This window comes from Tetrao urogallus, assembly GCF_951394365.1.
Source record: "Tetrao urogallus genome assembly, chromosome: 1".
NCBI classification, from domain to species: Eukaryota; Metazoa; Chordata; class Aves; order Galliformes; family Phasianidae; genus Tetrao; species Tetrao urogallus.
The window spans coordinates 41,749,381-41,773,425 of NC_136813.1; the positions used below are offsets into that span (position 1 = coordinate 41,749,381).

The window sequence follows — 24,045 nt, forward strand, 5'->3', positions numbered from 1 at the left end:
CAGGTGGCAACTCTCTTACACTGAGATGGAATGAACCATATCTCAGAACTGCCTGTTCTTTTTAGAAGAATCTTCTGAAGTAAATATGAGGAAAAAATCCCTTGTTTTAGAAAACGGTTCTGAAAATTAAGACTTACACATTTGTTAGACTTTCACTGTATAAAAATGTACAGTGGCTTTATTGACATGTACATTCCATTGTGTTTACAGCTGCGAGATATGAGGCACACTCAGTATTGCACTTCATTAAAATTTCAGGCTCAAACATAACCCAGAAGTTTAAATGAAACTGCTGTTGTAACTTAATTCTTATACAGGACAAACATTGATACCTTTATATACAGCATGATACTTGTTACATTTATGTCTTCCTAACACAATTTTTTTTTTAATAACAGTCTAGGAAATAAACCAGAATATTCTTCTTTCCCATCCCCACTTGTGATGCGTTACAATTGTACAAGATTACAAAAAGTCAGTATACAATAATATTTTTTTCTTTCTCCTGAAAGCCATCATCATTCATAGTCCACAGACACACAGATCCTTTAATAGCAATTATTTATTTGTAAATGTTCAATGTTTCCTAGCCGATGACTGTAATGGCCACATGCAAACACCTCACAAGTTTTGATGTCTCGGTTCAAAAAAATGTCAACTTCTCACAGCAAGAATTATGTACATGGTTTTGGCATCCTTCTTGCACTGCAAATTGTTCCTTTTACCTGGGTTATGGAATGGTCCCATCCTCATCCCAACTGGACTTTATTTTTAGGACATTTGAGGGATGAGGGCACCTATTTTGCTCTGCTTTTTGTTTTGTTTTGTTTTTAAAAAGTCTAAAAAGTGTGAGCATTTCTGCAAACTCCACAACCCAGAGCAAATTCTTCACCGGTAGGTGGATGGACAACATGAAGTGGACATTCGGTTCCTTCAAGTTGTTTACCTTTGGGACCTACAGTGAATATAAGGGAGAGGGAAAAAGAGGTGGAGGGGGGGAGGGGTCAGTGCTTGCAGACTCAGTAGAAACAAACATATGATCTTCAAAAACATATTAAGTGAAAGTAATATAGAATCATGGTATCACCAAGGCTGAAAAAGACCTCCAAAATCATGGAGTCCAGCCAACCACCTACCACAAATATTGTGTACTATACGTTACTTATATATAGATGAATATATCTTAGCCTTTATTATTCATTCCTTACAATTCATAAGGAACAGCAGATAGAAAGGTGCTTTCGCACAAACTCAAGCAAGAAGTCTAAAGGTTTAACAGGCAAAGAGAAATACAGCCATTCACTTCAGTCAAGAACTGTTAGCTCTCTACGAGTTACATCACACACTACGTACATATCTAAAGGGAAAAGACCAAATTGCCATGTAATTAAAAGAAACAGGAAAGGCAAAAAGTTTACAGGAAGAAGTAACTGAAACAAATTTCATTAAATCAATACTGTGGAAAAAAATAATTGCACAATGTAGAAGTGAAACCAGTAAGTATGAGCAAGAGTTGTACTCTGCAATCAGAAGTAATGTTAAAGTGACATCTCATTTCTTTTTTGTTTACTTCTTTTATGTAAGTATCTTAATAAAAAAAGCATGAAGGCATCCATAGAGGAAACACATTCCAGCATTACTGCACTTACAGAATTTAAAATTTGTATGATTGATCTCGTGATATTCCTCAAAATTATCATCAAGGAGAAATAAGAACATCCATTAGAACTAATTACTTATTTCAGAATTTAGTTAGGTAAATTTGCTTTGTAAAAATACTACCTGCAGGACAGTGTGGGAGTTCTTCTTTAGGGATGCTTGTCATTCTTTGGAAATCATCATGGCAAGCATTGCAAAAATGTGTTGTCCCGAAACAGAAAAAAACAGCAACTGAACAGCAGTAGCGACATTTATACTCTAGGAAATCTGTACCGTGTTTGGGACACATCTAAATAGAAAGAAGATAAGCACTGTTAAATGACATAACAATGCTGTAACAATCCAACCAATACATTTCTACATTTTGTAGTATATATGTGCTACAATACATATAATTGTGAATGACAGTCAATTATTGTATGGCTCACGTACTCTTTGGAATTAAATAATAGGACCAGTATGAGCTCTTTGCTTACCTGAGCCCTTGAAACATCAGAGCATGCACCACAGATAAGCTCTCTTGGATCATAGTCATCTCCTTGTCCAGCCTCAGCATCACACCGAGCTTCACCACCAAAATACGCCTAAATTTGATATAGGAACAAAAGGACATTAAACAACAGACAACTGTTATTTTAACTAAACCAAGTTTCCACTTAGTGGAAAAATGGTGAATAAAGGTGATTACCATTGTGCCCACTATCTTGAATAACTGCAATTCCATACATATTTTTTTAGGTGTTCAGACAAGAACTCTCAATCTCAGGACACACAAGATCAAAAACCACACAACACACTCTGCTCTATGCAAGTGACTGCAAGAGATGGCTTTTGAAACAGCGTTTGGATGTTATATAGACAGGACGGAGGCTGGATACAACAAAGATACCTTCTACCAGGACAGCTTTCTATCAGCTGAAGGGAATATCAGTTTTTATGCTCATGTGGGATCCTTTATAATTAGAATGTTGCTATTTTCTATAAATCCATTATAATTTCTCATATTATTCTAGCAAGACACATCAAGCACTAAAATGCACCAGGTAAGACAGCCAACTCTGAATTCCTTCATATACTGAATTATTTTCTCATGGGGTGGTGAAATGAGGTGAAAAGTAACACCCTTATCTCCTTCATTATGATCTTATTTGCTAATATATAGAATTCTAGATAGATCTTTTGCTCTTAGCTTTCCCTGGTTTTTGCTGTGATGGTTAGAGCTGTATGACCGTAAGAGGTTAGGGAAAGTGGTCTCAAGGCGAGTACGAGGAAGCAAAAAAGTAAGCAGCCCACCTTCCCCCAAATGCTGCAAATTAAAAGGGATATTCCCAAGGGATGAAAATTAGGGAATTAGGTAGAAATTCAGGGTGAGCAGGAGCTGAAGGAAGGAAAAGAGTCAGAAGTTAGACAGTTGAAAGTTACCATTAAGACACATGCATACAGCATGAAAGGGAACAACGAGACACGAGGAGAAAAAGAGGGAAACAACTGAAATACACTGAAATAGTGAGCATCAAATGTTGGAAACAAAGTATAACAAAAACATGAACTAGAATAAAAGCTGGAGAAAGGATGAAGAGAGATCGTTTTCATTAAGGAAGGCCAAGAAAGTTCCCATTGTTTCTTTCATTTGATTCTGATTTTAGTGCTGATCTAGGGCATCTAGACCTATGTGTAAATGGAGATAAGGTCCCTCTGGTACATGTAAAGGACATGTTAGGAAAAGCAGTTTGGGTCTTTCCAGCTTCTGGGAAGGGCAAAGCGCTTCATGGAACTGTTTCTGTCCAGGGATCTGGGTCCACCTGGTGGTGATGAAGAAAAAATGGGGATGTTCAATGAGTACCTAAAGAGAATTTGATACTGGGGGAGTGCAGTCAGTAATGCCATGTATATGTATGTGTGTGTGTTTAATGTTTAGTGATTGTGGTTTGTTTGTATATATTAAGCATGATGTAGTGATATGGAATAAGGGGTGGAATGTCACGGTTTTATGATTTTTGGTTATCAGTATTCCACATCATAACATCATGTAGTACACTGGGAGTTGAAGAGTTAATGCTGCAGTTCTGGCCGCTTGTCCAGAGGAGAAGAACTACATATCCCGGAAGACTTTGCGTTCATAGAGGAGATATGACCCCTGGCAAGGTCACCTGATTTCCTTTTTTCCTTTGGCTCTCCTCCTTGCTGTTGGATACAACTGTGCATCTCACCTCAGTGTTATGTTGAGGCATTTCCATCTTTTGGACACTTTCTCTCATTATATTTATTTGCTTCAATTCTAACTATATTGCATTATAGTGTGTTATCTTGCATTCCGATACCATATTTAGTAAATCAGATAATTGCCGCTGTTTTTAATTACTCGGGGTCCCTGTTTCCCCTTTCCAGTGGTGCAGATCTATGTATTCCTCTGCCCTACTAGTCACAGAACTGGGCCAAACCAGTCCATAAACCATTGACACATCAGTCCTCTGTGAACAGCAGGTCTAACAGGGTACCTTCCCTGGTATGCTCTCTTATCAGCTGCATTAGGAATTTATCTTCCACACATTTAGAAACCTACTAGACTGTTTATTATGTGCTGTATTTCCAGCATATATCAGGGAAGTTTGATGTCCTGCATAAGAACAAGGACTGGTGATGGTGCAACTTCTGCCAGCTGCTTGTAGAATGCCTCATACGCCTCTTTATCCTGGTTAAGCGGTCTATAACAGACCCCCACCAGGATGTCCACCTTGTTAGCCCTCCCACTGATCCTTACCCATAGATATTATCATTTCCAGCCCCAAGCTCAACAACATCAGAGCACTCTAATACAGACAGCCACACCAACACCCCTCCTTCATATATAGTTTAAAGCCCTCTTAATGAACCCTGCCAGCTCCTGGGCTAGGATCTGGTTCCCGCTTTGAGACAGATGAGACCCTCTGCAGCCATCAGGACAGGTGCCAATTAAACCACACCATGGTAAAAACTAACAAACAAACAACAAATTACTGTGATTGCACCAGCCTCTCAGCTGTGTGTTTATGAGATGGATTTTCCTGCTCCTCTCAATATCCCTCTTTGTCACTGAAGGGATAGAAAAAAATACAACTTGTATGCTCGCCCAGTCCCCCAAAGTCCTGTTTGATCATCCTCAGATTTCTCTCAGCAACTTCATCGCTGCGGGCCTGAACTATCAATAAAGGATAATATTCAGAGGAGTGAATCAGACCAGGAAGTTTCCTAGAAATATCCCTGACCCCCAGGCCCCAGGCAGACAGTACACTTCAGGTAGGGTCAGACTGACATACATGGCCCTCCCTTCCTCTCAGCAGTGCATCACCACCCTTCTGTCCTTTTTGGTGGAGGCAGTCTTGAGATGTGGAGTCAATTGCCTCACCCTAGACAACCTCAGGGTGGATTTCCCACCACATCCTCACTTACCTCTTGCTCAAGTTTCAGAGCCTCAAACGTATTACACAGGGGCATCTGTGGAACCAAGGTAGGTCAGGATGGGGGTTACCTGTGATGCTTAGCTGGGACCTGTTTCCACTCCTCTTAAATTGCCTCCCCCTGTTCTAATGATGGCAGAGGAGGGGATCCACCATTGTTTGTGGGGGTATCACCCTGTGTCTTTCTCAAAAGTTCGGTATAGAGTTACTCCGCTAAACTCTTTGTCATAAAGACACTTTACCATCTTTTGAGACTACTGCTGGGGAAAACCATACCAACAGGCTTGCACAAGTAGTTGTTTTTCTGCCCCAAATTTGCTGTTTACTGTTCTCATTAACTGCATTTTAAGTAAAATTTAGGTGAAAGCTTAGTGACAAGCTCCCCATACCAGAGTTAAAATGAAATACATGTTTATAACATACTATGTTCACATGGAGTATGAAGTAGAGGTGGGACAAAGGGATAGTTGGTGTGCAGTATCACCTGCACATTCTTTTAAGAAAACTATCACCTCAATATGCTTTTGGTTTCTGAATTTCTCTGTATAAACTTTTGAGTTTTAAGATACTGTGTACATCTAATTTGTTAAAACATTGATATTTTTTTTAAAAGCAATTTCTTTTCCTGCTTTCCTCTTCCATACACAACATATTAAATATACATTCCATTCTTTAAGTGACTTTTCATAGAATAACATGCATTCAGTTTCAGAAAGTGGTAACTGTCATACCTTTTTGCACTTGTAGCAAACATAATAAGCATATCTGTTCATGGCATAGCCAGCTGGGTCATTGTAAAATCTAACACCTGGTGTTGTAATGGCCTCACTCTTGTGCAGTCCTTCATACTCCAATCTCATTAATGCTTTTCTCCTTACATCTTCATAAAGTTCTTTGATTGGATCAAGCAAGTCTTTTAATACTGTATGATTGATTTTGTTCTGAAATTTTAAAAAAAGAATGATTAAAAATTATTGTATATTTATTGCAAAGGAGCTGTAATAATTTATATTATGGTCAAGCACAAATAGCATAATGGATGTCACAAGCACTCAGTGGATGCTTAAAAAAAAAGGCTGGTGTGTTTCATTTGCTACTGTAGTGTTTTATATGGCCTTTTGTTATATGAAATCAGCAGCCAAAGGAATGGTAAAGAGTATGTGACATATGTGATTTTATTTTTTCTCTAATTTTGCTCCTTTTTATTACTCAGCAAATAGGAATAATGCCTTCTAGTCCTCCGTACTAAGTATTACTCAAAGCTATTGCCATTAATTACCAAACACAACATGAAGAAAGAAACATAGCATGCAGAAGTGCCTGACAGTGCACAAATTTAACATTTCTGAGGCTTTAAAATGCTTCACAGCAGCTACTATATACATACTTTGCTTATACCAGTTATAAGCAGACAGCTTAATTAATTATACTGAAGTATATATTCTATATTCTTCAGCTCTGTCCTGTTACTGAAAAGCAAAGAAGCTTTGAAAGAGGCAAGTAAAATGGAGAATCCAGATTCCTTGCTTGAGACAGTGTGAATTAAGATTACTTCTTCCCTTTTTCCCCTTAGTACCTAAACTGCAAATTTACAAGCAGATCGTGCTAAGAATAAGATAGCATTTAGACAATGTCTGCATTATGTTTACTTTCTAAGAAGAACCTTAATTCAGGGAATAGTAGGGAAACTAGAAAGATTTGTCAATGACACCCTTTCTGTAGTGACATGAGAAATTAAGGAAACAAAGGAAGTATACTTATTTTATATTGCAACAAGCAATGTATCATTAAAAATGAAAAGAAAAAAAGTAGAAAGAGTATTAGGCAACTTGTTGGATCTCTGCAGAAAACACACAGCTCATTTACCTTGCAAATAGGACAGGACATAAACCCAAAAGTTATCCTTGGCCCAAGCCATCTGTTTTCAAGTACTCGTTGACAGCATTGCAAATGGAAAACATGGCTGCAGTCCAACTTTAGAAAAAGAGCAACACATCAATGTTAACCACAAAAATACATTTTCTTTGCTTTTAAGCAGCAACATATATGAAATAAAATTAATGTTTTAAATCCCGGAAGATCTCTGTTTTCTTCTTAAAAAAAAAAAAAGAATGAATACTAAGCACCTGTTAAAATTGTAACACTTTCACTCCAAGACAGCCAATGGGCATATGAAATACATATGATGTATATGTATTAATATCTCAGTTGTTTTCTTATTTATAAAATACCATATATTTTAAATAAACACAGAAAATTAAGTTGATACAACATTCTTGTTTCAAACAGCAGCAATGCCAGAAAACAAATAAAGCATTTCAAGTCATTTACATCCTGTACCATTACCATGTTTATTCTGAAACTCTTGAGAATGTCATTTGAGGGACTTTATATTTTAACTTCTTCCACATATAGTATTACAACCATAAGATTCATCTTTTAAAAGGGGGAAAAAAAGATAAACCTGGATAGCCGGTGCTGCTGAAAGTGCTTCAGTAAAACAGATCATACACATGTCATCAGCATCTTGCTTAAGAGTTGTAGCATTCTTATCACAACCATGCAAACATGGTAAACAGTGCTCTTCATTCTTAACGCCGCCACATGGATGGCCACAGGGATGTGTCTTGCTGCAGGCAATTTTAGCATACTCCTGTGAAAGGTAAACATTTGATCTTTTTTCCCCACCCAAGAACAGTTTGATATAATGCTATTTTTTGAAAGACTACTAGTTCATGCAATTAACTGAGATGAAAGAATGACAGTTCATCTTGTCCACTGCTAGACCAAGTACTTGGGAAAAACTGCACATTTCGTGTAAATGAAAGAACCGAAACATTCACATTCCTATAAAATATTATTCCTAAATAGCAATGGCATAAAGAAACATTTTAACATTTCATTTTGATATACAGAAATATTTATTAGTTCTGTTTGTATTTGTAACATTCCTCTCATGTAATCACTGCTTGCCCTGAATTTACAGCCTTAGAACATCTGCAGATTTTGGTTCTTCAGGAAAGGAAAGGATGGAGAAGGTTTACTCAAAACACGAGTCTTTCTACAGTATTTTTCTTCTGTCTTATTTATCTCATAATGACTGACATTTATTAATACAGACCTGGCAATCTGTATCAGAACAAACACTTCCCACTGCTGATAATTCTGTTCCACTCCTACAACCACAGAAGCGACACGCTTCAGAACTGCTGGTGGTTGGTTTGCCTACATCCACAAAAGGAAACAAAAATGACTGCTATCATCATGAAATATAAGTGACCAATATTCAGACACAATCACAAACCAACCAGAAAAACAACAACTTTTATACATTTAAAATGTTCTATTTGTACTTACAAGCAGAAATCAAGACCATCGCCCTAATACTTTTTGGGCAAATGCTCAGGTAAAAGGTAAAAAATAATCAGGAAAGAGTACATCTAATAAAAGTTGTGTTTTACCTGTCTGTTCTCTGAACTCCACCATAGCTTTCATAGTTTTAGAATCTGCTAATGCCATCAGCCAGAAAAGCTTTGTCCTACCACAACCTTCGTGCAGATCAACTTTGATAGCTTCTTCTTCTTCTTTGAATACCTGTTATATTAATCAAACAGATAACAAATACCATTTTTATGTTATTCTTGTCATTTTCTCTTTGGACTTTGATAAGATGTTTTAAAGATTTTGTCAGGTTTGTCTACTGCAAGCTATTTTTAATTTATACATCCCTTAAGTTGTACATAGTGGGAAGAGGTTTTGTGGTTTAAAAAATAAAAATATAGAAAACTAACACTCCAGATAACATGACTGGGAAGCAATAGAGCAGCAATGCTAAGGAGAGAGCTGCACAACATTTTTCTAATTCAAATGGAGATGGAGATTATAGCTCACAACCAATAATCATCTCCAGTAGACCACAGTATTAAAAGCAGAAGATAACATTAGAAATATCTTCACATCACCATGTCAGTAATTTATCAAAGTAGCACTGATAATTATGGTCATTATGTATAATATTATGGACTACACAATGAGTTATATATCAACACATCTTTTCCATATAAATATGCATTGCATGTTTTTAGCTAAGAATCAAGAAAATTCTTTTTTTTTTTTTTTTCCCCCAAAATCAAAAATTCATAAGAGATCCATGTTGGACTTCACTGGTCTCTTTCTCTTTTCCTTAGTTTCAAAGGTAGTTCTGTTTTTATTCACTTCACCTGCAATGCAATAGAAGTTAGAATTCTCCTGGGTATAGATGTATCTTAATTTATGCTGGAATCACAAAACAAAAACTGTAAGTGCTTCACAAAGGTTCTGCATAAGCAGGTCACAGTAACTCCTTTCTTGATAGGAGAGGAAAAACAGATAAGAAGTACGTATAACAGAAACAGAAGTCGGACAAAGAAAAGGAAGCTAAGAGAAAACAGGCAATAGGGAACATGACAGAATTTAAAATTTAAATGGGGAGGCTTGACATGAAAGATGTAAAGGTAAAGGTGGTAAATAAAGATTAAAAGTTTAAACATGCTTCTAGAGGTGAACAGGAAAATCTGATAAGTAGCTGTTTTGGACGGATTAAAGGAGAGATGTGAGGACTTCTATGAGATAAGAACTTACTTTTATCAACTGTAATCTGAACAGGCTATATAGGAGAAATCAGAAAAATAAATGAGACTAGACTGTGTTGTGACAGGACAGAAGAACAGATGCATAAAATCATCTTCTTAAGATGACAAAAAAGGAAAATTTCAAATGGGATTGCAAAGATCCACGCTAAAAAATAGTATGTAACAGATGTACAAGGAACTTCCAGGCTGAACGCACTCTGCAAACACTGAGGCACCAAGGAAAACAGAGACCTGATATTTACATCACATGCTCTGGACTAGCTGATCCCTTGCACTGACTGCTTGCTAGCATTTGAAGTGCACTACGTATATCCCTGTATCTTTGTCTGTTTCAATTGGAAGGAATCCAGTTCAAGCTCCCAAAGGGCTTCTTTATCAAATCAAAGCATGGTAAGGAGGGATGATCATATCTGCTTCAAAAGCACATTCCTGATTCTAAGTAAAACGCTATCATAGACGGACTTTAGCAGGGAGATTAGTAAGGGTGTCCACTGAATTAGTTTTATTAACTAGATTTATTATTTTAACCTCTGTACAAATATTCTCCCCTTTTCCTACGACTACTTATAAATGACCACGAAAACTTAAAAGATAAATGCTGTATCAAGAAGGAGGAAATGTTCAATAGTCTCAAAAGCAACAGCATCTTCAGTGTAAACTGCAATGAGAAAAAAATATTCTAAGAAGAGTAAACATTCAGGTTTACACATTAATAGGATGAAAGGCTAGCATGAAAGAACACTAATTAGCAAAGTAAAGGGCAATGTGCAAAAACTCAGCTAGGTAAGTCAAAGAGAAAAGACATTTTGTCCCTAAGAGAAAAAAAAAAAAAATAAAATCAGGAAGTTTTCAAGCTTATGGATAATGGGAACATGAGGACTAGGGAAATATTGAAAAATAAGAGATGACTGTCATAGGGAATCAGTGGGAAAATTTCCTGTCAAGTGATCTTCTGAACATCAAAAAAATCTAAACACTTAAAAATGAAGGGGTTCACAAGCACTATAATGCAATAGTAATAGTAGAGGAGGTATAGTTTAAAAGGAATAAAGAACCAAGGTACACTTAAGAAAGGCTCTCCAGTTTCTAGAAGTTTCCTGAAACTGACAATGTGAGCATGACAGAAAAAAGCTGATGTAGTGTAAGAATTAGAATGAGAGAATGTGACATTGTTTTCAAATCTTATAAGACAACGGACGATGGAATTTCACTAAAATGGAACAAAGAATTACATGAAAATGTATCTATTCCATCTTCAAAATAAAACAGCATTTTGAGTCTTGCTACTACCACTTGCTTATATATTAATAGGAGAAATGAACATAATGTATGCAGTACATACAACATGATGCCACGAATACCTGTCTCTGATGAGTTTTTGTTCGTCGATGGAGATGAAGGAATCGGTCACAATCTGTACACAAATTCCCACAGGCATTACATAAAATGATGGCAGCAGTTTCACCATCATCATGGTTATCGCACATTGGCTGAAAAAATTAAGAAGCATCATTAAATATTTTTCCCTTTATTAAATCCTTCATTTCCTTTAAGCATTTGTTTGTATCCTCCCTTAGCTCTAACCCTCAAATTAGTAATAGACGATAAAGAGCTTCTTCAGACTACTAATTCTATTTTTAGAATAATCAATATCTAAACAACTACTTCTGCACACAAACAGCCCCAGTTTACTACATAAGTATTTCAGTATTCTTCATCTTACATGTTGTGTGACGTAGCACAAATGTATTCTACAGTACATTTGGGACATCATTTTCGACTAGGCAGAGTTACACAGAAAGAAATTGTTAACATGGGGCTATGGGCATGTTAACAGAACAGTTTGTAGATAAACAAAATATTTTTCCTTAATTACTATGATACGGCATATTTAGATTGTTCAAAGACTTAATCAAAGCTGCAGAAAGATTTAATTCAACACAGTTTTTGTTTTACAGTTCAAAATATCTCTAAAAACAATATTCAGTGACTTTGATTATGCAAATTTCTGAGTTTCCACTGTACTACAGAAATTGTGGTTTCCAAGATATTGCTCATGTAACATAGAATCCATTCCACAGCATTCCTGCGAGGGGGAACACATTTTGCCTCAAAATTTGAATATCCTGGTATAAAAATAGGATTGGGGAATTTCAGAATTAGTTCAGCAGCTCATATACCTGCTTGCCTGTGTCTGGGCTGCTCCTCTGACATATCCACTTGTTTAAATAAGCTCCAATTTCTGAATTTTTCCTCTTATCTACAAACTAGACCTCTGTTCTGTTTTTCTAATCCTCTGCTGCTTGTTCCTGTGGAACAACACAGGAAACCTAAGGCAATGAAACGCTTCTGCCAAAGCAAAGACAGATGAAATGAGTTAAATTTGATTTCATAAAGCCAGTCTTTTTTATTATGGAATCCGCATTTCTAGTTCAGCTATTTAATTATCTAACAAAAAATCTCTTCTGCAGATCTGTCTTAAAATGGTTCATTCTGTGGTTAAACCACAATGCAGTGGATGAGCAATTGGTTGACAGGTCAGACTGAAAGGATTATAGTTTGTGGAGTTATGTCAGGTTAGTGGACAATCACTATAAGGGTTCCGCAGGGCTCCATTTTAGGACCAGTTGTCTTCATGTTTTTATAAATGATTTGGGTACAGGGCTTGTAGGTATACTAAATATGTTTACAGATAACACTAAATTATGGGGAAGCTCTTGACTCCCTTGAAGGTTGAGAGACTTTGCCTTGACAATCTTGACAAATTTTAGTGTTGGGCAATCACCAACCACATGAAGCTCAACAAGAGCAAGTGCTGGATTTCGCACCTGGAACAGGAAAAATTGGGATGTATGTACAGGCTGGGTAACGAGAGGCTGGAGAGCAGCCCTGCAGAAAGGGGCCTGGGAATTCTGGTTGATGGCAAGTTGAAGGTGAGCCAGCAGTGTGCCCTGGCAGCCCAAAGGGCCAGCTGTACCTGGGGAGCAGCAGGCCCAGCGCTGCCACTGGGTGAGTGGAGGGACTGTCCCACTCTGCTCTGTGCTGTGCGGTCTTACATCCTGCAATGGGGGCAGGACTGGGTGCCACAGCGTAAGAAGGACATAAAGCTATTAGAGTGCCCAAAGGGGGGCTATAAAGACAGCAAAGAGTCTGGGGGGAAGATGTATGGGGAGTAGCTGAGATCCCTCGGTTTGCTCAGTCCAGAGCAGAGGAGCTGAGGGGTATCCTCATGGCGGCTGCAGCTCCTCACAGGGAGCGGAGGGGCAGCACTGAGCTCTGTTCAGCTGTGGAGCTGTGTCAGGGGAGGGACAGCTGGGTATCAGGGAAATATTCTTTGCTGGAGGGTTGTCGGGCACTGAACAGGTTCCCTAGGGCAGTGGTCTTGGCATCAAGCTGATGGAATTCAAGAAGTGTTTAGACAGTGCTCTCAGACACAGGGTTTGGACTTTGGGTGGTCCTGTGTGGAGCCAGTGGTTGGACTCAGTGATCCTTGTGGGTTCCTTCAACTTGGGATACTGCATGATTCTTAAAAAGCAGCAAGGTTTTCTTCTTCTAAGCCTGTTTCATTAGATTATGAAGCTGTGTTTTTAGATATGAAAACTAAAAAGTTTTGGGAAGCCAACTTTTAAAGATTAAAAATAGGTCTTTGCTCATGACTTTGCAAATTTTTCTGGTCTTCAAGTTTTCTATCAGTTGAACAATATTCTGCGCTAAATTACAAGGTCTACAGAAGAAAGCCTTTTCTTAATCATCTCAGAAACCTTTAGTGTCTGCTTCCTTCTCTCAGCAGAGTTTCAGAGTCCTTGCTGTTGCAGCTCTACACCTCCTGTATTCTCTTTTTACCTACACTGAACTGCTCTTGAGGATTATTTGCTCTTAAGCATATTCAGTTGCTAGCAGGAAGGCATGACCCCTGCCTCCCACAGGGATTCATCAAACCCAAACTCTTCATAGAAAGATTAGCTCCATTACTTTTCCCTTTCCAGATTCACATAAAAAAATATCATAAGATTTTTGCAACACTGAAAAATACAGACAATTTCAATTCATCCACCATATTTCATATTAAAGTTGTAAAACCTCCAGGTAAATGGTAGCTTTACTAAATTCATTTAGACTGTTTCTTTTTTTGGGTAATTGATCTCTTTCTTAGATCTAGAAGATGAAGCTAAATTAAAAAGGAATATAAAAGGATTGTCTTTACAATGTGATAAAAACCCAGAAAGCAAAAACATCTGATAGAAAGCATTATATTACTTGAATTGCTGTTCTCAAAAGCTCTTCCTTTAGGTGTTAGACAGGTTTTTATTCACCCTGAATATCACCAGAATTGCTACCTTATTACTACTTTAAGTTGGAATTTTTGTTCTCTGAAGAGTATTTGTCTATAAAACTTAAACTGTCTATAAATTGTCTATAATAATTCAAATGTATACGTACTATTTCCATTGGGGTCAGAAGGAGGAATAAGGTTAGGACAAGTATCTTTTCCTATTACTTATTCTAAATTCTTTGACTACTGAATAAATAAAAAAAATAAACACAGAAACACATAATTTTCTGTCTCACCATCTGTTTCTGCTGTCCGTCCTTTCCCATCCATCTTCCTGAGGACAGTCTATCAACATGATCCTGATCAAGTACACACAAGGATGCTAGGGCCAGCCATAACTATTGAAAGGCAAGATAGAATTAAATGTTATAGAAAAACTAAATTAAAAATCTCAAATACAACAAATTTAAACTTTGACAGACAAGAATAATACCATTACTTGCAAACTGTATCATCATTACCTGAAGTCTTGTCCATGCAATACAAAATTTTTCTTTACCAAAAGAAGCCAAGCACCCAATAAAACTTACTGAACTCTTGGGAACTAATTTGTTTCTTTCAATTTCCTCACTTTATGGTCAAAACTATGGTAGTTAGCATGCAAGAGAGAAACAGTGAAGAAAGATCAACCAGAATATATTAGAAATATGACAACTTATATATCTTTCCCAAGCACTGGAGATATTGTGGGGAAAAAACTGAACGTAATACACTAATCAAAAAATCTTAGGTCAGTGTGATTCACTTCCCTATTCTCTTCTCACTATCTTAGTCATTTGAGATAAAGTATAAGGGGGTTGTCTAAATGTCTTCAGGTTTTAGGAAAGGTTTTCTCTCTTTCTCTCTGCTGTCTACAGTGAAATACTAGATATATTAGCTACATGAGGATAACTTGTCAGTAATCCTGCAATCCATGGCTTTTGACCAAGTTTTCATTTGGACAAAATGGCTTTCTTTGAATGAGTCTGCTAAGATTTCCTTCAAAATGTGCACCTTCATGGCAGAACTAAGTTTATTCACAAGGAGAGCTGGCCTGATGTTCAGTACTTATCTAAGACCTGACTCAACTAGCACTGCAGCCTTGAGATGTGGCAGAGTTACCTCAGAAGTGTATTTATTCAAAATTCTGATTTTAATGGAGTACTTTTTTACCACAAAGAAAACAAGTCAATCTGCTGCAACACAGAGAAAGGAAGACTTCCATTAGGTCAAGCAGTGTTTGCTGTAGTTGGGATACAACATAAGCTGCATACTGTGTAAATTGTTTCCTGAGAAAACCCATATAAGGGAATTCCCATAGAAAGGAATTTTTGCCAAAATATAGGGAAGCTCTCAGATGGGCTTTTAATCCTTGCTTGCAATGAACTAATGCTAAATTCAGAAGAGCTCTTACTCTGGTTGTTGCAATGCATCTCACTGGTGATCGGTATTCTTCTTCCATTTTGGTCAGAGCTATGATGGTTTCAGCAATAGCATTCTTTGTCACACGGGACCAAGCCTCTGACAGATGACCCTGACAAAGAGGAATGTAAGTGTTTTAAATGTTGATAAAAACTGTAATAAACTGTTATAGACATTTACAACTAAAACTGAATTGCTACAAGCAATAGTAGGTTATGATCTCAGGTTAGAACATAAAAGATTAAGTCCCAGGTTTAGCATAGATTCCACTGTTTCCCTGATGTTTTCCCACTTACACATACCCTTCCTACAAAAAATACTGGCAACAACTGTTAAAAAAAAGTCCTGAACAAACTGGCTCCCCTCGCCAATTATTTCCCAATGTATGTTGCAGGCTATGCACTGAATGAAGTGGGGCAACTGAGAAAAACATGCACATACAAACAAGAGTCATCACATTAATCCCGGTGTTCACTACAAATACTGAGCACTCGTATTTGCAGCTAACATTCCTTTCCTACCTGAATTTTTACACATTTCCAAAGATGTTGATGAAGTAAATAGAAACAAAAATACATTATGTGGAATCGCACTGGTACCTACAACAGACCCTTCCTTGAAGGGGAAAAATAAATAGTCATTCTATGTACAGACCAGCGCTCCTGAAGAATGAAAAGAGTTTTAATCAGGGTCATTTAGAGCATCACCTTGAACTAGGTGTAGAAAGGAAACCTAATTTCCTACTAAACTACTTTTTCCCTTTCTCTAATAAATATACAAACCTTATTTTCTTCCCCAGTATTGTTTCTGGGAAATAGCTGAATCAGCTTTCATCAAATTCTTCAGCCACATAAATTTGCTTGAAACGTACTGTATGGGAACTGCTGAGTCATGGCCTGAACCAGTGATTGATCACTTGAGGCAAGAACTGAGTCAACCACGGGAGCAGAGGTAAAGGCAATTCACCTGTGTGACCAGAAGGGGTGGAGCCTGGCTCCACTTCTCCTACACTCCATTTAAGGGCTAGAGATCCTTCTTTTTGGAATTTTCTACTGCAAGCCTAAGATATGGGCGAGCGTTTCCTTTTTGATTGTCCTTTCCACCACATTAATTTTTCTAACCATAACACTGTAAAATACCATCTTAACTATAACACTCTTCTAACTGTACAATTGTTAATTGTACATTTGGTGAGCCAGGCAAGTCAAAAATACTTTAAAAAAAAATATACCTTTACTTTGGAATATCTATAAATGGGTCGGGGGGAGAACATTACCCTCTCTCTCCCTCCAGACAAAACCATCCCTGAAGGTAAAAGACATAGCCATAGGACAATTCATGGCATGACAGGGGATGTTAGTCCTCCCAAGGCCTCCAGACATAACTGGAAGCCCTATGTAGAGTTGACAATTTTTGATCCCAGAAGAATATTCAGAGGGTTACTTCAGAGGGTTACGGTGTTGATTGACACAGATGCAGAAACATCAGTAATTTTTGAGGATCCGGCTAAATTTAATGGAGATAGAGTGACGATTGGTGGTTTTAGGGGACAGACCATTCCAGTCACCTAAGCATGGTTGAAATTAGGGGTTGGACTTCTCCCACCCCAGGAGTATGAAGTATCTACTGCCCTAGTCCCAGAGTACATCTTGGGCATAGACATTTTATGGGATCTGGCTCTCCAGACAACTGTGGGAAAGTTCAGATTTGGACAGAGCTGCATTAGCATCTGGGCAGTACAGGCAACACTGAAAGGCCATGTGAAGCACGAGCCTATTTGTCTGCCAGAACCGTGCCAGATTAATACTGTAAAGACAGTATAGACTGCCAGGAGGAAAAGGTGAAATATAGAGAACAGTGCAGGAATTAGAGGTCGGCATTATAAGACCTGCACATAGCCCATATAATTCCCACCCACAAAACTGATGTCTGCCTACGGGACACCTCAAATCATCGAGAGAGACCAAGGGACTCATTTTATTGGCGTAATGATACAATGCTGGGCAGAAGAAAACAGCATGGAATGGCGATTCCACCTGCCATATTATCCAATGGGGGCAGCCTCACTGAAAGGTATGACGGTATTCTTAAGACTGCCCTGAAGACAGACTCCATCCCTGCAGGGATGGACAAAAACTCTATGAAACCTTGCGGGACCTGAATGAAAGACTTAGAAATGGCAGACCCAGTGCCCTGAAAATGCTACAGACAACATGGGCCTCCCTGCTTAGAATCCAAATTACCAGCACTGATGATCTGGTAAGACTCCAAATTGGTAATGAAAATAATCTTCTGCTCCCTGCCCCTCCAACTTTAGAACCAGGTACCCATAGAATAAAATGCCCTTGGAAGGTGCAGGTAGGACCCAAGTGGTGTGGCCTACTTGCACCTTGGGGGAAGATTGGAGGTGGAAGGCTTGGTAGTACCTCTAGTAATTGATACATGGCCTACTGTTATTGTGGTCATCACTCTGGTCTTCATTGCAAAAGGGTCCCTATGGCAGATCAAGACACCCCCTTTGGTGCCTGATATAGTTGTGCAGCTGCAGGTACCTGGCCAAACGGTATGGTACAGGCAGCTGGGGCATGCCCCAGTACAAGCTGAACTGTTGACCCAGGATAGGAATATGGCCTGTCTCTTGCCCTAGAGGGCAGACCTTTCCCTAACGATACGCCAGAAACATCTAAAACTCCTGAAACTCTCTGAAAGAGCTGAAAGATGGACTGCATGGGCAACATTTTCCTGCCATCAACACCATTTTAGCATCTGTGAAGCACTGAGTCACTTCTGTTGGTGCAGATTTTTTTTTTATTTTTTTTTTTTACAAGCATAGCATGCAGGCTCGCTCAGGTCCATCACTAATGAAAATGCATAGCTAATAGTAAAGACTGTTGAAAAACAGTGTTTTGTAGCTGAAAGTTTGCTCCGTCAAGTAGTGCTGTTGATCTCTTTGTATCTGTTGTAGTTTCCATGGAAATGAATAGGAGGCATTACTTTTGGAGTGACCTATATAGATGGCCAAAAGACGCTTAACGTGCATTTTTAACTAGACTTCATGTATGAAACATACACATTCACTGTTAAGTGAAAAAAACACTATCACCATACTATAGACACCTTTTATTTTTCAATTAGAGCTCTGAGTGCTCATGACTCTTAAAAAAAAAGTCAAATTTCTAAGTTAATAATATAGAAAGAGACAAAAAATTAGTGATTATTACTTAAATTCCTTGTGACTCATCTGAAAGTTCATTTGAATATTGAGCTTCTATTTAGCTGAACCAGAGCATGAGTTCTATTGCTTCTAGACCTGGACCCTGCCCAAAAGAGTATATGATTTTTTTCTTGAGACCAGTTCATTTTGAACAACTCATTCCAATATTAACTTTAAGAGAAGTTAACGGAAAAAATGTATTATACATTATCAGAAATATTTGATTTCACATTACATTTAAATCATAGAAACTTACTGCTGCCATGTCCTTAATCAGTTTAATAATGATCTCTGAAATCTGTGTAGGTGTTGAACCCTTCATCCACCAATGGCTTTCACCTCGCCGAATATAGCTACAAAGGACACATTGTAATACATGAAATAAATTCAATTAGTTATTAGTTGTCAAAATACATCAAAATAAATGCTGCACACATTTGGTGCAGGGTTGGTTTTTATTTTTTTAATAAAATGTATTAGTAACTTTACTTATATTGTCAATGTTATTCATTTTTTTCCCATCTATTAAACGAAGATCATAAAGGGCACCATAACTGACTTCAAAATATATATTTCTTTTATAACTTTTGCTTGAGAACTTATATGAATTTTTAAACAAACCTGGAATTGAAGATCATTGGAAGTGTGACTGTAGTAACTCCTTTGCCTGCGGTAGTGCCAGCTGTTCCAGTAATAGTAGTTCCTTTGGCTTTTAGCTGTACAGTGAGAGCTTTGGCAATGCATCCCAAAAACATATCTAAAATACCCAGTTTATTCCAATCTCCTTTTTCTGTTGAGTGAATAATATCACTTATATCCGCTGGTGGAAGAGACTTCACTCCTATGATACTAGCCAGGCGACTAGGGGTTACCTCAGGCAAAACACGCCTTAGTAGCGATGTTACCTGGAAAAAGAATCAAAATATCACAATTCTTAACACAAGAGATGGAGCTTTCAAACAATAATTACAAATTGTTCTGTAAGACAGAATGTATCTACTCTGTGTATTCAAATCACAATTGTAAGAAATTCTAAAAGGTTTCTATCTTGCTTTGAAATAACTGTTAATAATACTGAGACAAGGCTTAAGAGTCCAGAACAAATACCACTCAAAAAAAGAAACAAAACAAAAAACCACCCGAAAACAAACACACAAAAAACACCTTCATCTTCATATAATAATGAAAACATGATTTGTACTGAACTTTCTAATGAAATTTCTGAAATACAGATGTTTGTACAACTTTAAATTGCTGGCATATTACATACTCATTCTGTATACAATCTTTAGATGTCAGAAACTGTAGTAAAACACTTAGAAACACTTGAGACTTTTGAAAACAGAAAAAACTTTTCTTGAGGTATTAAGAATTAAGGATTCTTAATTTGGTACTTCCATAGTACCCTCCCTCACTCTTTTTTAATTTTCCTTGTGATACTCAAACTTGGTGCTTTTGGATAGGAAATCTGTGCTAACTGATCTGGATCTAAATTGAGTTGTTTTATTTAGATTATTTTTTCTTATGTGAAATAGCCTGAATCATAGAATCATAGAATCACCAAGGTTGGAAAAGACCTAAGAGATCATCCAGTCCAACCGTTCGCCTATTCCCAATAGCTCCCACTAAACCATGTCCCTCAGCACAACATCCAGCCTTTCCTTGAACACCCCCAGGGTCGGTGACTCCACCACCTCCCTGGGCAGTCCATTCCAGTGCCTGACCACCCTTTCTGAAAAGTAATACTTCCTAATGTCCAGCCTGAATCTCCCCTGCCGTAGCTTGAATATGACTAGCAAAATAATTTTAAAGTGAAAATCCAAAATTCTATTTCAAAAACCACCAGTTCAAGTACATATTATCAAGTTCATTATTATACCATTGTAAAGACTCTTTTCTATGAATACCAGGATGGATAAGGAATACTTAGCACTCACCTGTCTCTGCACCCTCGGAGAAGCAGTATGTAGTAACGAGAAGAGATCCTGGAGCAGAGTCAGCTGCTGAGCCAGATACTGCCGGCCTACATTGGAACCACTCAATGCCAGAACCATTGACAGCAGCTCAAAGCAATACGCATCAGAAGAAGCATCTTCATCATTAGGTTGTGAGTTGGCATTCTCTTTGCTAGAGATGGCATGCTCCCATTCCTCACGCACACGGGTTGCTTCCATTCTTATGGCCTGGACTATATGAGCACATACCTAGCAAGTGGAATCCAAATACACAGTTAACTCCTAAAAACTTTTAGAGTGTTATTACTTGTGTTTTAAGTATGCATAGCTATGACAAAAATGGAAAACCAGTGAAATTTGTCCTATACTTAAATTATTTCTCAACATTACGGAATTGAAATTAAGAATAAATTTAGATTTCAATTAAGAACATTTAGATAAAGTTCTTTGGAATGAATATTTATATTTAATATTGAATTTGCTCATTTTCACTTTGGAAAATTACAAAGATCTTTTTAGTACTTTGTTTAGTTTACTCTCTGGGAGAAGATTTTAGAAAGCATATTTTCATTTTACCAATAACACGTTAAATCAAAATGAAACTCAGTGTCTGATAACACAGAACAATGGAAGGTGTAATGTCAAATAAGAGGTTCTGTATTTCCTGAAAATTAATATATTTATTGTAACATACTATTATAATGTAATATACATATAAGATACATATTTATTATAACATTATAATACTCAAAGTATTTCAGAGTGAACAAACCTGCTTTTGCAAATTTGTCAGTTTGCTCCGGCTGAATATGATCCCTACCATGTGCTCTTTCAGGTCTGCATCTGATGTTGCCTTCATAAAAAGAGTATTTAGTATTAGATCAAGAGTGCCAAGAACAAATCCTAACTTCTGTAGCCATTAATATGAAGTAACAAACTTTGCTCTCAAAATTTGCAGCTTTTTGTTGCACAGAAGCAAGATATATAAGCAGAAAATATTTAATACTGGTTAGTATTTTTTATGAGTAAGAGGAAATTTGAGCACAAAATCAGATAATAAGCGAAACAAGTGAAGCGCATTTATTTGAGATTCAGTTTCCTCATCTACCTTAATACAATCTCTGATTATGTTTTTGTAGAGCACTGCATGAAACAGACTTTTCACTTTCTATAAAGTTAATATATTTTGCAAGAAAAGAATCAGGGAACACACACTTATTAAACTGCTCCTTGCAAGAATATATACCAGTATACCAGCTAAAAGGATACCAGTGAAGTTTTAAAAATACTTTTTATCCAAACATCAACAGAGCACTTTCTGTCTTCAAGAAGAAGATATTAAGCAATAAAGATTGTCAGGCTGACCATTACTGCAGATGTTAAGTACTTCTGTATATTTAAACATAATCTGAGTCACCAGGGTATGGTGTTTCCATTAAACACATATGCCCCAATAAATATTTACTACTACTACTGGGGAAAAAAAAAAAAAAAAAAAAAAAAGCAACTGTAATATTTTGCTTTTGTATTGATCTGAAAACTACGGTGCATAAGACAAATAGCGAAAATCATCCTGGATAATTTTTTCACCAATGCAATATTGATAGAATACAAATAAATACATTGTGTACTTTTTCTTCTCCTTCTGGGGAAGACAGGAGGGCTTTTTCTTCTTGTTCTGGAGTTGGTTCAGCATCACCAGAGATGAGTTTTCCAAAAACCTGGAAGAAAGGAAGTGATAACTACCTTATCTCCATGATAAAGTTGCGCAGAGGTGACATTTTACATTAAAACAAGCAGCACTGAAAGCACAGAAATTATAGTAAATTTCACTGTACAACACATGAAAGTCCTACCTGAGATGTAATAAGTCGGAATACTCGCAGTGTCTCAGATTCACAGTTTCTTTGCTGAGCTACACTTGCAGAAATCTGGCCTGCTATTTTAATGCTTTCGCCATCTTTCCATCCAAGAATTTTCACTTGTCGAACTCTGAGTGTGTTCTCAGGACCCTTCAATTCAATTTTGATGATGTGATTATCACCCCCAGGAAGTTCACTCGTTACCCAGCCAATATGTCTTGAATCCAAGTCTACCTATTAAACAGGAAAATAAAGATGGGAACTGACACAGAAACATCAAACAAAAAGACTCATAATTTTAAAGCAAATCCACTGTGTAACACTGGAATCAATGCACCATCTGCAATACATTTTTTATTCAGAGCAGTAATATTGCTCTGTTTAATTATATAAATATTCAAAAATGTGAATTCAGAATAATCAACTCATAAATACAATGACATACAGACACTATTTTCGTCTTTAGAGCCTATTAAAAAACAGGAACTATTAGTCACTCTATCTTCTAAGCAAAAATTCACACATTCAAAGCATTCACTTTGAATTGATGTTTGCTTATTTACTACTTTTTGTTAAAAAATAAAAATTACCATAATTTACCTCAAAATATAATGCATGTATATCACAGAATCACAGAATGGCCAGAGTAGGAAGGGACCTCAAGGATCATGAATCTCCAACCCCCTGCACATGCAAGGCCACCAATGTCCCCATTTAATACTGACCAGGCTTCCCAGGACCCCATCCAATCTGGCCTTGAACACCTCCAGGGACGAGGCATCCACAACCTCTCTGGGCAGCCTGTTCCAGCCCCTCACCACTCTCTCTGTAAAGAATTTCCCCCTGACATCCAACCTAAATCTTCCCTCCCTCAACTTAAAACCATTTCCCCTTGTCATGCCGTTCTCTACCATTTCATAAAGTTGATTCCCCTCCTGTTTGTAGGTTCCATTTAAGTATTGAAATGTTGCAATGAGGTCACCCTGCAGCCTTCTCTTCTCCAGGCTGAACAAGCCCAGCTCCCTCAGCCTGTCTTCATAGGGGAGGTGCTCCAGTCCCCTGATCATCTTTGTGGCTCTCCTCTGGACCCTCTCCAACAGCTCCCCGTCTTTTTCATACTGGAGGTTGCACACTTGGACACAGTACTCCAGATGGGGCCTCACAAGAGCAGAGTAGAGAGGGACAATCACCTCCCTGTCCCTGCTGGCCACCCCTCTTCTGATGGAGCCCAGGATACCATTTGCCTTCCAAGCCACAAGGACACACTTCTGTCTCATGTTAAGTTTTTCATCTATCAAGACCCCCAGGTCCTTCTCTGCAAGGCTGCTCTCAAAGACTGCTCTGTATGAATGCTTGGGATTCCTCCGCCCAAATGCAAAACTTTGCACTTTGCCGTGTTGAACCTCACTAGGTTCACCCGGGCCCACCTTTCTAGCCTGTTGAGGTCCCTCTGAATGGCATTCCTTCTTTCCACCGTGTCAACTGCACCACTCAGCTTGGTGTCATCAGCAAACTTGCTGAGGGTGCACTCGATTTCATCATCGATGTCACTG

General features: G+C 37.7%; 1 protein-coding gene across 1 annotated transcript in view; it reads right to left on the reverse strand.

The window, feature by feature from the left end:
• Window positions 1–839: 839 nt before the first annotated feature.
• The window catches only part of MYCBP2 (MYC binding protein 2), a gene marked incomplete at both ends in the record, with an annotated part of 201,920 nt that continues 178,714 nt past the window's right edge, over window positions 840–24,045 (reverse strand). The window contains 17 exons of the mRNA XM_079534526.1: window positions 840–955; window positions 1,783–1,948; window positions 2,136–2,243; window positions 5,828–6,037; window positions 6,963–7,070; window positions 7,561–7,749; window positions 8,218–8,321; window positions 8,558–8,690; window positions 11,089–11,217; window positions 14,297–14,398; window positions 15,454–15,573; window positions 18,932–19,028; window positions 19,297–19,580; window positions 20,613–20,879; window positions 21,403–21,483; window positions 22,253–22,351; window positions 22,487–22,726. Of these exons, the coding sequence (XP_079390652.1) occupies window positions 840–955; window positions 1,783–1,948; window positions 2,136–2,243; window positions 5,828–6,037; window positions 6,963–7,070; window positions 7,561–7,749; window positions 8,218–8,321; window positions 8,558–8,690; window positions 11,089–11,217; window positions 14,297–14,398; window positions 15,454–15,573; window positions 18,932–19,028; window positions 19,297–19,580; window positions 20,613–20,879; window positions 21,403–21,483; window positions 22,253–22,351; window positions 22,487–22,726 (2,553 nt within the window). The remainder of the gene's footprint in view (window positions 956–1,782; window positions 1,949–2,135; window positions 2,244–5,827; window positions 6,038–6,962; window positions 7,071–7,560; window positions 7,750–8,217; window positions 8,322–8,557; window positions 8,691–11,088; window positions 11,218–14,296; window positions 14,399–15,453; window positions 15,574–18,931; window positions 19,029–19,296; window positions 19,581–20,612; window positions 20,880–21,402; window positions 21,484–22,252; window positions 22,352–22,486; window positions 22,727–24,045) is intronic.